The following is a 15,980-nucleotide window of genomic DNA, read 5'->3' as shown; positions in this document are numbered from 1 at the left end:
CTATGCTAGTACCTAGGAACAGCTGTTGAAAAACATTTTATATCATTAAGAATCAAGTACATGTCTTAAGGGTCTTTCTAATACTCCATCATTAATAATAAACTCTTTCATCAAACAGAATCACTCAATTTTTAAAATTAAAACAAAAATATTCACTCTAAAGAGATTTATATTTTGCTGCAACAAAAAGTAAGTAGACAGTTTATCTTATTATTTGACTGTTAGAAGGGGAGTAATATTTCTTAGTACCACAGTTCTAAGCATAGAAATACCTATCCAGGGTCAAGTCTTTTTGATTTGCATACTTCTCTTTTAGTTCAATGTATACTGTATGTGATTATGTACCTTCTAAGATGTAGAATTATGTCTTTACGAACAAAAAAAATATATTCTCAATATTAACATCAGTTACTATACTACAGTGTTACAATATTTAACACATTAAGCTTCAAATAGAAGATGCTGGTCATTTTGCAGTCAGTACTGGATTTTATTAATTTCACTATATGCGAAATCTACTTTAGTTAAAATTCTTCCAAAGTAATTTTAAGAAGAAGAATTTAGCCTAGTACTTCACTAGGCTAAATTTTCGTTTTAACTTTGCATAATCATTTCAGTGTGGAATACCACGTGTGAGAATAACAGCCAAAGAAAACCATGAAAAGTTCTCTTCTTTGTAAGCAAGAATGGATTTTTGCAAAACATATAACAAAACAACAAACTAGCTGAGTGAGGCAAGTAATAGGCTGCTAAGCTTCTTTATATAGTATATAAGTCTCAATTCTCAAAGCATACTGTAAAAATTATCTAATCCTTCCTAGTACACCTTCCTAACTATTTAAAATTATTAAAGCTTTCTTCATGGTACAGTGGCAATGATACATTTATTGGAAAGATATTTAAATAATTTAGATTCTTCTTACCAACTTCAACTGCATTTAACAGACTATTTCACCTGCTGTATTCCACTCTTCTTGTAATACTTTAAATTAATCACGTTCAAACAATGCAAAAAACATGTTTTGATAAACAACACTTTGAAATTGCTGCAACTGGAACTGCTTCTTGTGGACTACCTGTAGGAGTGCTTTATAGCTACTGGTCGATAGGACAACAGGATTTGTAAGTCCTGCTAACAGTAACTGTTCTTTGCTATGAAAACGGGCAGTGATACATTTTCACACTGACCTTCTGGCAACTTGTAGGCAGTGTTGCAAGAAAGCTTTGGTATCAGTTAGCCACCTCTGCAAGCTTCAATAAAGCAAGCCTTCCTCTAGTAAGTCACAGAGAGTACTCTCACTTTCCCCTGACACTACCAGTCACAAATAACAAAAATACAAATTTAAAGCACCATTCTTTTTTAAAGTTCTGTTTATACACATTCTGTGATGTTCTGGATGAGTAATAGAAAAATATTTCTAATATATTCATCATTTGTATTCATATATGCATAAACAGTCTGCGATATTTTAAATATAACTCAATAGTTAAATAGTACAGTACAAAATATGTGGTGTTTTTCTTTAATCCTATTTCCACTTTATTTTAGTCTTACACATCATGGCACCTACACATCCTTACAGAAAAAAAGACTTCATTCATATTATGTAGAAGTGATTCTATTAGCATCACATGCCGTTGCAAAAAGGTGGCTGTTTTCTCCAATTACTTTGAAACTCGGCCAATAGAAGCTGTGTGACAGAGCAGAGCTGAAAAAAAGTCCATCTTTTCTGGAATGTTCTACCTCTCAGCCCTTTCTTCTCTTTATTTTAGTGTCTCTTATGTCTTTTTGATTATACTCTTTCTTCACTCATGTTAGGCCCGCAGACAAGACAACTGATGAAACTCAAAATGGAAACTAGACATCAGCCTATAAGCCAAGGAACTTGCTGGAGACAAGTATAGATGAGGACAGAAGGAAATTTCTATGCAGAGCAAGAAGAGAGAAATTATTTTAAGGGTGGGGGGTGAGCAGAATGGTTGCAATATATGCTGCCATGTTTGATGCAGTGCAAACTGTCACTGCCAACAAAGTTCAACCCTCTTGAGTGCAAGTAAAACAGCTGAAAACACTAAATGGTTACTTCTGTGATGCAACCATTTAATGTTTGCTTCTGGTTTGGGGGTTGTCTGGGTGGTTCTTTTTTGTGTATCTTGAAAACAATTCCTTGAGTTTTCAGAACTATACTACCCTTATGTGTCCTATTACCACAAATCCCTTATTGGTATCTTTCCTAGCACTACTCTTACCTCTTTGAAGATTTAATCATTAGTTCTGAACTTTTTTCTCTTAATTCTTCATTTATTCCATATTTCCAGCCCAAATTCTTCTCCTCCTTCACTCACATTCATTTCTCCACCCACCCCTGATGCCTACACAGAAACCTTTTGCCTAGAGTCCTTATCTCTCCACTGTGTGCCAGCTACCCTTGCTCCATCCTCCTCTTGGCTCTGCATTGTTTCCTTTCTTAGTACCTTCAGACAGCATTTCATCAGACCTAGAAAATGAAGGCTTCTGTCTTAAACTTAAACTGTCTTAAACTGTTAAATTCCTGTATTTTAAAATGGAAGGATTCTGAACATAGGAAGGTATCATTTTTTGTAAAGAAATTAATCTACACCTGCAGCAGATCAAAATTAACCAATTCCAAAGTCCCTCCTGAAGTAAGGAAACTCTCTGTGCAATAATACATATATATATATATATTTATATTTTTATATATATATATATGAAGAATACATATATATATAATTATGAAGAATAACTTGTATTTGTGCAGTACTTAACGTGGTCCCATTACCATATCATTCCTCATCTAGATTATACAAATGCCACAGTCATTATCATGTATTAACTTATAGAATGTTTACTGCCACCAAGCACAAAAAAGCAATTCACAAACTACTCAAGTACGGCAATTCCAAACAATTACATAAATCCTTAGCTCATGAATTACAGCAAAGGGACAGTTTTAATACATTGCAGATACGAAGTCGATACAACCAGAAATCTAATGAGGAAACTTTCCTTCTCTATTCCTAATAAATTCAAATAAAAACTGATAGGTTGTCAATTGGAAAGTTGTATTCCAATATGCCAGCTTGGAAAAACCTCAAATTAGAATGCCACATATTGCAGATCAAATGTGTCTCTGAGAAGACAGAGATACACACCTGGTATAAGTAAATGGGCTGAGGAACAAGAACTCTTTCTGTTGTTTTGGAGCATTGTTTAATGGCTAAAATAAACTCTTACCTCCATTGTTCCATTTTCTGGAACAATTAACATATCTGCGTATCACTAATACTACTGCTAGTTAGTCAAGCAAGTCAAATTATTGTCAGGACTTTCAGAAGTCTTTTTTAAATTCAGGTTCAGATTCAACAATTATAGAAGATTGCCAGTAATATAACCAAATTAGTATAGACATATTTTTTTTCCAAAACAACTTGAATTTTATAGACATGCAAACCTAGCTGCCACTATTAATAATTATGGCCATGTTTACACTTGATAATGCTCACAAACAGATCAGGTTGAAAAATAAATGCTGTTAAAACTCATCTAAAGCCTTAAAACTGTTGAGCATTCCTCAGTGTTGCTTCTGAAGCACACCACTGCAAATGGAGTATCTACTTGCTCTTATATTATTAAAATTATAAATTACTTTTTTAAGTTCAGAAATACTTTTTTTCTAAACATTTGGAAGATGTTCTAAATTTCCATAATACATTTTTCTCAGGTTTCACCTTTTAGCATCTAGCACATTATATTAGGGGATGTTAAACCCAGCCAAATTAATGTTTTCAATGGTGAACGACAGTACATAAAGACTTCTCTTTGGGGGAGGGAGAGGGCAACAATGAAATTCTAATCACAGGGGAAAGCAGTGGCCAATTCTCACATGAAGAATGTAAAAAACTATCATATGCATTGTTTCTCTAAGGCAGACAAATTCTTGCTAAAGCTTGGCTCAGTTTTTCAAGACTTAGATGCCCAAAATTCATTACTCACATGCATCTTGTAGCTTCTGTAAATACTGACTCAAACAGCAGGCTGAGTCAACCACTGTTTTTTTATGTATCAATAACTTCACTGCTCCAATTGTAAAGTGTTATTCTAAACTGAAAATTCACAGAGGATAAGAACTACAAAACCTAACACCCAACAGATTTATTCAAGATTGTCAGTCTACTGAATCATTTTTTGGCTGACATGACTCATAAATTGAGTTTATGTCTCCCAAAGACACTTACTATTTGTACTGTTGCTTAGTAAAGCAGAAAAGTATTATTAAAAACTTCTATACCTTCCAATACATGATGAAAAAACCTGAAGTTCTATACACCTTCACTTCAGGAATCTGAGAACATGCTGCAAATATTAGTGTTTCTTCTGATAACAGAGGAAGAAACCAGATCACAGAAAGGCTGGTTTGTCAAGGTCACAAGGCAAGTCACAGTCAGAACTGAGACTAAAATATATTTGATTTTCAGTTCCTTGCTCCAGATATTAGATCTTTTTTCTAAACTGAACAGAGGAAAAGATAATTATTTTCTCAGTTCTTAAAATAACTTTTTTTTTTTTTCCAAAGCTCTCCTCCTATTCCAATTCTATTACAGAGAGAAAAAAGAAAGAGGGGCAGAAAAATATTAGTGAAATAATTATACGGTTTTATGATATATTTTAAAAGGTAAAACCCCAGAAATTTCAAATATTCTGCAGCTATGTAATAATCTAGCTGTAGCTATACAATGTTGTACCACTATTTAAATTCAAACTAAGCAAGGAATGAGGAATTGTGATATTAAAAAAAACCCAAACAAAACACAACAAAACATACACACAAAAGCAAAAACAAAGAGCAAAATCTGAACTTCAAAAGGAAGATTTTTTTTCTCATTGTTAAGTAGAACTGAAAACAATACTGTGCTGACACCTTACTAACAGAGGCTTTGTGACACAAGTTGTCAAGGTTTGGAAGAATAAAAGAGGATGAGAAAGTAAGAGAAATTGCCTGCTAAGACAGAAACAGGAGAATTCTCTAGGACTTTTTACTCTATTAAATAAAATGTGTATGGAAAACCCATCAAAAGTTTTCCTTTCAGACACTGACAAACTCAGGTTTTAAGCCATCTTACAGGCCTATGAACCAAACCCTTCAAATGTTCCTACCAGGGTACTGAAGTAGTAAGATAAGTACAAAGAACAGTAGAACACTAAAAGAATTAAAGCCACGCAGAAATCTCCTACAGTACTATCTCGGAACACTGGGCTCAACTATTAAAATTACTCAAATACATAACTTGCAAAAATGTGAATCAAGAGAGTGGAACCAGATCACTATGTATTTCACCTGCTGCAAACAGGAAAGAGTAGCTGAACCAAAAGAAAATCTATTGCATGAAGTATGCATTCAGAATAGAGCGAAACTACCCCAAGACATTTTTTGAAGAAATAGAATGTTTCTGTTGACTAAAGCTCTTACACCAAAGAATAGATTCACTGAAGCGAAGCAAAGCCCTTCTAGCAAGCACTGGGTTATCAACAAATACATCATTGTCACTGAAGATCCTACAGAAACATCTGTCAATAGTTATGGAAAATTGAACCCGTTCCTAGAAGATATGTGTTTCCAGCTAACAATTATGACAGACAAACAGAAAAGCTCAGTGTAAACAGAGACTGCATTCCATTTAAACACCTAATTTAAAAAAATTACAGACTATTCAAAGCAATGGAATTTCCTTCCACTCAAGTGAAGAAAAAAAAAAAAAAAAAAGAGAAGGAACAATCATGTTGACAATAAGCCTTTCTGGCTTATAGTTTCTAAAAGAATGATAATCGAATGAAGGACTTGACAGAAGATGATGATCTGATGCCTCAGATAATTTACCTTGCCCTAGAGTTGGGAAAATAAACATTACTTCACTATTCACTGAAGTAGTTATATTGCTGCAGTTATCATGGTTCCTATGTTGACAACTAGGGATATAAGGCAGGAACTTGCCTGAAAAAGGACTAATAATTTCGATCTAGTGGTGGTCAAGCATTTTAGAAAACATCGGAAGCAAAACACACTAACTCTGTAGCTATATCAGATACAATTTGTTTATATGTTAATGAGCCCATAAAAGAGAATGAGAGTTTAAGCAAACTAAATATCACCAGGTTTTAAAATAGATAATAATTAATATGAAGCTGATACATGGAGGTCAGCATGGAACATGCATGTTCATTATTAGATAAGAAATTTAAAATCATTTACTAAGGTATTAGAATTACTTGCCTTATCTTTGGTTCAACACATTTTATTAAAGCTGTCTATGACAGGACTGCTCTCAGTTCATTAGCTCTTTGTCTTACAAAAACCTAGTGTAGCTAATATCTGCAAGTATCAGTATTACTTAGAATAAAAACACTGACTTGTCATTAGCCAATTGAGAATTAGGCTAGATGGTCAACTTGATTCAAGAAATACCTCGTAGTCAGTACCTGACTGTACAGACAATAAAAAATGCACACATTTAAAAAAACATTTTTTCTCATTTTATTCTGAGATTTAATTTGTGATGCATTAGGTAGGACCGTGTTTTGCTGCAGAGGAAATAGAGAATGAAAAAAGTTTGGTATTGCAGAACATCATTACCATATAGGACTGAACACTAAAAGAACTTCAGAACCCGAACCTGTTCATCTGTGTAAAAGAACAGACAGCCAGATACAGCCATGGTCTCACACACTCGTACATGCACACAAGACCCTCAAGCCATCCTCTGAAGCTTGGAAGGCAGTATGACCAGAGATCTGTGTGGTTGCAAAGCATAAAAGCATCATTACTCTCCAGGATAGGTGACTGCAGTATTAACCTGTTTATACCAACTTACATTGTACACCACCACAACTCCTGGGCATTAGGAGATTGTAGAGAAGCATGTTCAAAGCACTTTTGCCTTCATCAGTAAGTAGTCGTAGATGATTCTTGACACGACAAGTGTGCCTCTTTACTGTACTTTAGTATTTTAAAATCTGCATAAGATTATACACACGTGCTCCCTGGGAAACTTAAAAACACTTCTAATATAGAATCATAGAATGTAATGGGTTGGAAGGGATCTCTAAACGTCGTCTAAGTCCAACCCCCCTACAATAAGCAGGGACATCTGACACTAGAACAGACTGACCAGAGCCCTATCAAGCCTGACCTTGAATGTCTCCAGGGATGGGGCCTCCACCACCTCTCTAGGCAACCTGTTCCAGTGATCCACCTCCCTCATAGTAAAGAACTTTTTCCTAACATCCAACTTAAATCTACCCTTTTCTAGCTTAAAACCATTACCCCTTGTCCTGTTCTTATATGCCCTAGTGAAAAGGTCTTCCCCAGCCTTCTTATAGGCCCCTTTCAGCTACTGGAAGGTTGCTCTAAGGTCCTCCTTCTCTTCTTCAGGCTGAACAACCCTAATTCCCTCAGCCTGTCTTCATAAGAGAGGGGCTCCAGCCCTCTGATCATTTTTGCTGCCCTCCTCTGGACACGCTTCAACAAGCACACATCCTTCTTGTGAGTAAGGCAAAGGGCTGTGTAAGTGAAGACAGAAGATTTAGAAACTTCTTTAGTGAGGGTTATGATGAAGTAAGAGGAACTTGACAAAAATGTTACCAAATGCTGATCATTTGTATCAAGTAGATTCAAGAGGCAGCACACTGTCATGACAACTTTGCTCTTATCAAAAAGTATGCTTGCTTCAGTTGTTTCTTTTTCCTTTTTCTATTAAAGAGAATGCAATACAGAACGTGCCATTTTGTCAGTATTCATTTTTTTGTACCTGTAGAAGAAAAAAGGGATCATTTAAGATCTCTATGCCTTCTTTCAGTAACTACCATCTAAATTGATCATCACTGCCACCAGCCAATTGCTCCTTATGTTTTGACAATAGATCAGGATTCTGCCTGTGAGAGAGTGCTACTGTGATGTGCTGCTTATTAAATTTTTCTGCTAAATTACTAGGAGATATTTTCCCACAACACTGCAGGGAGATAAAGAATTTCTCCAGTCATGAAGTCTAATATAAACTAATTAAGCTTCTATAAGCAAAACAAAAACATGGCTACCTTCCTACAGATTGGACCCAAAATTTAGGATAAACAGTTCATTAAGAGCAGGTGTTTGCATTTTAAAGATAATTGAGAAGTCAGCTTTACCTCCTCACAATCAGTTCATCTAAGATGTTAAATAGGAATATTTTTAACTATGTATTTTGGGTGAGCATAAAAACCTAAATACTGCATTTCTCATGCTGTCATATCTTTAAGAATATTTGGTTTAATCAGGTAGACAAAAGACTATGCAGAGTTCACATTACTATGGTTATCTAAAAAACATAAAATATATTCTTTTACTGATTTTCAGTCCATATAAAAGACTTTCATTCCACCTGAAATAAATAAAACTGCTATTGGAATTTAATTTACCTTAATAAAAATATCTAGTCTGCATTTCATGCAAAAGAATATTGTGCTACATGCCTTTTCCTCTGAGAAGCATTACAGGAGGCTTGTATTTGGCAGAGAGAGAAATGATAAGGCTGAACGAATGGTTCTGTATGATATCCCAGTTGCTTTTTAATCTGTGAAAAGTCTATTAGTCAGACAGAACACATCAGAAGAGTGAAAGAAATTTCTGCATCAACTCTGTATTAACTTCCAACAGTCCCATACATTTCTATGAGATGTTCTATCCCCACATGCAGCTAGCCTGAAATTTATCATTAAAAAACTGGTATCAGTTCCATATGCTGGCATGCAGTAAACACCAGCCTAAGATAATTCAAATTCATTCCAGCCAACTGTATTTCTGATGTCAAAAAACACCACATCTGTATGTTCTATACAGTGACACCAGAAAAAAAAGACTGTAACTATAGATGTGTTAAAAAAAAAAATCACTATATGTAGTTATTTTATTTATGTGCCCAAAAAAGCCTTACCATTGTGATCTATTATTGTAAAGAAGAAAACCTACATGAGTATGTTCTACTTTCATATATATGTTCTTCAGGGAAAAGGAAGAAAAAATCAGGAGGAAAAAAGGAGGAAAAAAGAAGGAGAAAAAACATGTGAACAGCAAGAGCTTTCCAGTAAGAAATGCAAAAGCCATTTTTCCTGGCTGTTTGACACAATGGTAAAACTAGGTTTAAAGGAAGAGAAAAAAAAAGATCAATATGAAATAGTACTGACTATTGTAATTCTACATTAAATACATTTTTTATAGATTTAGTATTGCAAAACTGAAATAAGGAGGCCAACTCAAACCCCTACTCTGCCCACAAACACTTGCACTAAAAAAGTTCTCTCTGTGACATCAGTTAAATCATTCCTACCAAAGAGAACTACCTTAATGTAGTACCTAACTTAAAGCAGAAGAATGAGAATTCATTACTGATGTCCATAATTTTTAATATAAATTTTCCTTGCTTGCTGCATATATAAAAAACTTCTGATATTTCAATTAAATAAAATAACAGTTTACATTCTATAATAATGCTAATTAAGAATCCCAACTCCACAAATACAAATTAGTTCAATTTCAATGCAGAACTCAAATTTCTGGGCATTTCCATTACATTTTGAAGAATTTATGATGGAGGTGAAATTCATAGTGAAGCATAAGATAGAAGACCTACCATCTTGATGTTTAGTCATGTGAATGTAAAAATCACCCTCATTTTATCCAGGCAAAGGCTGTAATTTTGCCCTTGTGTTAACTCAGTTTCTCCCAAAAGTAAAGACTGATGTTAAATTACATATCTTGATGGCAGGACCAACAGGACATTAAACTAAACTATGGAGAATAGAACAGGATGTGTAAACATCTTCAGTACAGGATGGAAATGACAACAGAATTTTTATTTTTCTCCTAATACTTTCTCCTTATTCCCTGTTAAACATCTGTAAGTGCTTTAAATCCAAATTCTAGAAAATAGTACTTAAAAGTTTTGTGTTCAGCATGGGTCTCTGAATACTTAATAGGGTTATTTTTTATTTATATTGCATGTGATAAGACCGAATTAGTTAATTAAATTTTAACATTCCATGGAGGAATGATAATGGCTTTCTGATGATGTCAGAATAGTTAGAATAGAACTTTTGCGTTTACTTTTCCAGTGTGATCAGCATCTTATTTTATTGTGCAGATGTCACTCTACCAAATTATTATCAGATTGTTCCATCTTTAAGTAGATAATTCTGTGCCATATGTCTGCGTAAGGAATTAAGGTTCTTGCACTGGAACATACCATATTGTGCTCTCTCACTAAAATACAGTTAAAGAATTAATTCTTAATAGACACATGCAGTGCACGCTAAACTTGCCACTGTGAAGGACGTGACACAAAAAGGGGAACACTACTTGATGTTCTTTTCAACTGTAACCAACCCTATTGGAAAAGAAGTAGCAATTTAAATTCAAGACCTGTACAATCAGGAAGTCAAGCAGGGAAGATAGAGGGGCTGCAAATTATATTCTTTGATAAGTTGCCTCTAAGCTTATCTATCTTTTGAGAAAATGCAAAGTTTCTTCAGCTTCTGTTGACTTCACTGGAAGCTGAGGATGCACCATGCCTTGCAGAGTCAAAAGCTTTGTGAATTTGGTGGAGAAGAGGCAAGTAAAACTGGCCTACAGAGAGACACAAACAGAAGAAAAATTGAGTTAAAAGCTATTATAAATAAAGATTGCAACCAGGGTCAGAAACACTGGTGTTATTATCAAAATTTATCACAAGAATGTATTAAATGTTTGCTACAGGAAAAAAGAGTAGCAAGATGCACACCTTAAAATCTTTTTTCTGCATACCATTTACTTACCAAACACCACATCTTCTACCCTGTACACTCTAAAAAGGCAAAATGACCACTTCCAACTTCTTCTGTATTGCATACAAACAAATACCGAAAGAACTGTGACTGATTCATTGTATGCTATGTCTTCTTTTTCAGTGATAACATTCTGAAGGAACATGTCAGCTGCAGTAAAGAGAACTGCTAAAAAGCTCTACCAAAGTTCACATTCTTCTTATAGTAACAAGCACAATTAAACAAATCACCTAACAAAAGTGTAATTACCACAGAAATTCCCAGAACTAACTTATTTTAATAGGCACCTACCAATTGAGGTCTGGATCATGAGGATTATTTCCTTCTAGTGTTTATGTCTTTCAGGCTGATTATAGGGGAAATTGGATAAAAAAAAGGAAAAAAGATATACCAAGCAGTATACTGTAAGTACTAAAAGCCACCTATTTAAAAACACACAAGCTCCTTTTGCTATTTTTTAAGAACAGCTTTTAGGTAGGTTGGGATTTTACTACGGCTTCCTTTCTGAGGATCATAACAAGCAATTCTGCAGTTTAAAAGAAGTAAGACCAAGTGGTTCTAATGACAAAATGAAAGCAGAATCAAGATGGTTATTTCTATTGCACAAGAAAAAGGTAACATTTTTTTTTTTACTTTCTTGTTCTCCTCCTCTGCAGCTCAGTATTTATCTCTGGAAAAAAATAAGCCTATTCCTCTCATATGCTTTTGCAGTTCTGGTTAACGTCCACAGAATTACACCTACACTACTCGTCTTTTTCCTGACTTGCCCTACCAGGCTGCCCACTTTAATACTAAGAAAAGAAAAAAGTGTTTTGTTATGTTTTTCTAAACTATTTTTACATGACCCCAATCTGGCACTTCACTTCCACCAGGCATAAAAATTTCATTGTGATTTGTTCATATTTGTACTGGAGTGAACATTTTCATACTTGCAAGGACAAGGTTTCTAAACCCAGCAAATCTGTCAAAGAACCAGAGTATTTGGTTACCCACATCTCAATTGCTGTCCTGAATCCATCCAACAGACATAAAAATTATGCCTATAGGGAGAAAACCTGAATGGTAAAATACAGTTATACATAAAACTGTAATTTATTTCTCAATACCATGTTAGTGCTTGTGCTATCTGTTCAACTCTGCCCCAGTCAATAAACCGAGTTTTCTTAATTTGCTTTCATATAAGAATCCTCTCTTTTCAATAACTTTGTGAATTAACTTTCCTTGAACATAAGTGATCAGAACTGCATAGTCTTTAAGATGACTTCTACTATGGTCTTCTACAATCGCAGTAATACTTTCATACCACTAGTAGAAAAAACCAAAACAAAGACAAAAACAAACAAACAACAACAAAAGCAAACCTGTTGTTGCTGCTGATACTATCTACAATTGCATTTATTTTATCCAATAACATCCTGTAGGGTTCTCACAGCTATCAGCTAAGCAGTCATAACGTTTTGGTGGTACTTAATCATTGACCAGGTCCCAGCTGCCAGCCCCCATTCCTCTTACTTACACTGAACAGGACCATATTTTTAAACCACTAAACAAGCAAATTAAATTGCAGTGTTTGACACTGTGGTGGCTAGCATGTGCCCACTTGAGGCTATGCCTATAGGGACAAAACCTGAAAGCTAAAATGCAGTTATACATAAAATTGTAACTTGGTTCTCAATACCACTGTAGTGCCTGTGCTATCTGTTCAACTCTGCTCTAGTCAATAAACCAAGTTTTCTTAATTTGCTTTCATATGAGAATTCTCTCTTAATTCTGCAACAAGATCACTTAGGACTAAGAGACATTTTTCTCCACACTGGAGAAGATAAACATACTAGGGTTGTGACATGATTTCACAATTGCAAGATAACAACTTAGTGAAAAGCCTCTCCCTCAAGTGAAAAGCATTTTAAAACAGTAATGATCAATTTCTTCATCGAACATAATATAATAATCATCTCAAAATATCCATGAAAAGTGAAAAAAAATTACCAATGAGGCAGTCCCACTACTCCACACCTTCTTCAGCCCAGATTTTATTCATGACTTAATCACTTGTGCTCAAGGTTTCTTACCCTTCCAGCTGACTTTGTTCGCAACCCTGTTACTCAAAAAATCTAATTTGCTCAACTTGCATTTCTAGGTATCTGGGAAACAGAATTTGCTACTTGGAAAAGTAGCAACTATTTTACATTTTAATACAATGAGAGAGTAGAGTAATGGGCAAAGGAATCTGTCTCAGATTTTTCACCTTCATCTAACAGGACTCTTTCTCTGATGCATCCTGAAAGTTCATGATTCTCACAGCCTGCTAGCCAACAGAGGAGATGCTGCTGAAATCTGTAACTGGGCTCAAAACTATGTTGGCCTGTCTGCAAGTCTTGGTTTCAGAATCTATGACTAGTAATTCAAAAAGCCTTTCACAGCTCTTTTAAACCAAAGAAGGCTTTAGTCTTGAAGGAACCAATAACTCTAAATGAAGTATGTTTAAAGAATGAAACATTGTCCATGTATATTTGTTTTCCAAAAGCTCAGCCCAATTGCCTCACATCAAGCGTACAGTCTCAATCTCTACAACTGTCTGTTTTTCTGCAAATAAATCTCAAACCTTTTCCAGACACCAATACTTTTTGAACATTTCAGTTGTCTGAATTAACATCTCCAAACCACTGCAAGCAAATACATCATTATGAGCTAGACTTGGAAGAAATGCTTTTTCAATTAAAAATGTGTGCATTGTTTCTTAGCCTGACAACTAGGAGATTTAGTTACTTAATCATCAAAACAGCCTCATGGTAGCTTCTTTAACAGACATGCAACTGAATTACAATACTGTGTACGCAGCACATCTCCAACACAGTCATGGGACAATCTTTTCCTTGCTTCAAAACCAGGTCTCATACCCTGGTACTGAGCTGCTCTGCATGCTTTACAGGCCTCAGTTCAAACACAAAGTAAAGCCACTCCTGCTCCCAAACCACACAGTACAATGCAAAACGCTTTCTTATCTCCTCACGTAAAAAGCACAAGGTGCAAGTGGACAACATATACAGCACTACAGTTACAGGTGATGGGAAGACTTCCATATTTACCTTGTTTTCACATGTAGAAGTTATGTTTTGCAACCTACTCTTCAAAAACACCAGTTAGTTTCTGTAATTTCAATACAAAATAGTAGCCCCTGCACAGATCAATTAATTGCCTCCATATAACTTTGATGGCAATTTTGAAATAAAATCCAGATTTAGAAAAAAACAAACAAACCAGGAAGTAAAGGTGATGTGTATTTAAATACAATACATTCTCAATAATATAAAGAATACTTTCTGTCAAGACAGGTCTTTTTTAATTATAGTAATTAACTGTTAATTGATTTTTAAAAATGAAAATGCACTCTAAAATACTAGAACCAATTACTTTCTTAAAAACTCACCTACAATATCTCTTTACTTTAACCCAGGGTCCTATATATAGAAGAAAGTGAGAAAACAGAGGTAACCTGCACCAGGAGGTATGAATGACATCACTGTGAATCAGACAATTAACTGGCACAGAAAAATCTGACATTATGTAATTTGTACTGAAACAGAACATAGTATAAAAGGGAAATTATAATTCAATATTTTTAAATGTGATATTCAATTTGGCTCAGAAGAAAAATCACAAAAGAAAATGCTACCACCCCACAGTCAAATTCTCATTAGAGATTTTTATTTTCTTTGGCTTTCATGCTCCAATTTTGCAACTTTTCAAAGATTCAGAAAACAGCTCAATGTAATTGTGACTTAGTTACAATTGGCAGTCGAATCTTCTGTTATCACTGACATCTCTAAAGGTACCCAGCTTGACTGAAGGTATGGCCAAGAACTTGTTTAAACTCCAACTATAAAGATGTGCTTAAAAAAGGGAAGAGAGAGATGTGGAAGACTGATCTTAAAGCATAGACCAAAGACATCTCACTTCTCTCCAGCCTTGAATAGTCAGGCTTATTAAAGTTCCTTAAAAGTTTCCAGGTAATATTTTCTATTTCAAGAAATCATCAGTGCTTATCACACCATCAAGCAAGGGAATCTAAATATAAACATATGATAAACCAGTTTCCTCTTCAGTTTGAACAAAGAACATGCCATCTTACTTATGCAGGGAACCAGAGAGTCATTTAGTTTGGAAAAGACCTTTAAGTCCAACCATTAACCTTGCACTGCAAACTCCAACAGTTAAACCCTAAGCACCACATCTACCCATCTTTTAAACACCTCCCAGGGATGATGACTCTATCACTGCACTAGTCAGCCTGATCCACTGCTTGATAACCATTTTAGTGAAGAAATTTTTCCTCATATCAATTCTAAACCTTCCCTGGTGCTATTTGTGGCCATTTCCTCTTGTTCTACCACTTACCTGGGAGAAGAGACCAATCCCCACCTTGCTAAAACCTCTTGTCAGGTAGTTGGAGAGGGTGGTAAAGGATGCCCTCAGCTTCCTTTTCTCCAGGCTAAATGTGCTGGTTTGGTTTGGTGGGATTTTTTTCTTGTGGGCAAAGTGCCGCAGGAGTGGCTCCTTTAAGAAGCTGAGAAGCTCCACCTGCTCCAAAACCAGCCAAGGAGCCATTAGAGGGACAATAGATGCGCCTCTGCCATTAACATATGAAAGAACCGAGATAACACCCGAGCAGAGCGAGCACTGAAAGAAGAGGAGCACTGAAAGAAGAGCTGAGCTGGAGAGGTGAAAGGCAGTGCTGGGCTGAAGATCCCAGTGGCTGGCAAGAAAGAAGGGGAAGAAGGTGTCCAAGCCGAAGTTTCCCTGCAACCCATGGCAAGATGGCAGGCTGTTTCCCATTCATGAAGGAAAGTGGTGGAACACTCCCTGAAGGTGCCAGGAGGGGTGAACTTGGCCAGTGGACTTGGATTTTGTGGCCAATGGACTCAGATTTGCTGCCGGTGGACACGAATTATGCAGCTGTGGAAGACCCAGGCGCCAGGGAAGAAGACTGTTCCTGAAGCAGCCCGTGAATGGTGGGAAGTCCAAGCTGGAGTTATTCAAGCAGGACCTGCCTTTCATTAAACCATGCTAGCTGGGCCTGATCACTTGGTTGTTCTGTATGGGCCACATG

General features: G+C 35.6%; 1 protein-coding gene across 8 annotated transcripts in view; it reads right to left on the bottom strand.

Annotated features, from left to right (window-relative positions):
- KDM4C (lysine demethylase 4C) overlaps positions 1-15,980 on the bottom strand; it is a 272,401-nt gene that overhangs the window by 146,417 nt on the left and 110,004 nt on the right. The window contains exon 9 of one of the 8 annotated variants that reach the window (XM_051642765.1): positions 10,476-10,673. The exons of the other annotated variants lie outside the window; for them this stretch is intronic. Within the exon in view, the coding sequence (XP_051498725.1) occupies positions 10,548-10,673 (126 nt within the window). The 3' untranslated portion in view covers positions 10,476-10,547. Of the gene's footprint in view, positions 1-10,475; positions 10,674-15,980 lie in introns of those variants that run through there. 8 annotated transcript variants of the gene reach the window in all.

The sequence above is a fragment of the Apus apus genome, chromosome Z, assembly GCF_020740795.1.
Source record: "Apus apus isolate bApuApu2 chromosome Z, bApuApu2.pri.cur, whole genome shotgun sequence".
NCBI classification, from domain to species: Eukaryota; Metazoa; Chordata; class Aves; order Apodiformes; family Apodidae; genus Apus; species Apus apus.
This window is presented reverse-complemented; position numbering and strand designations above follow the sequence as displayed.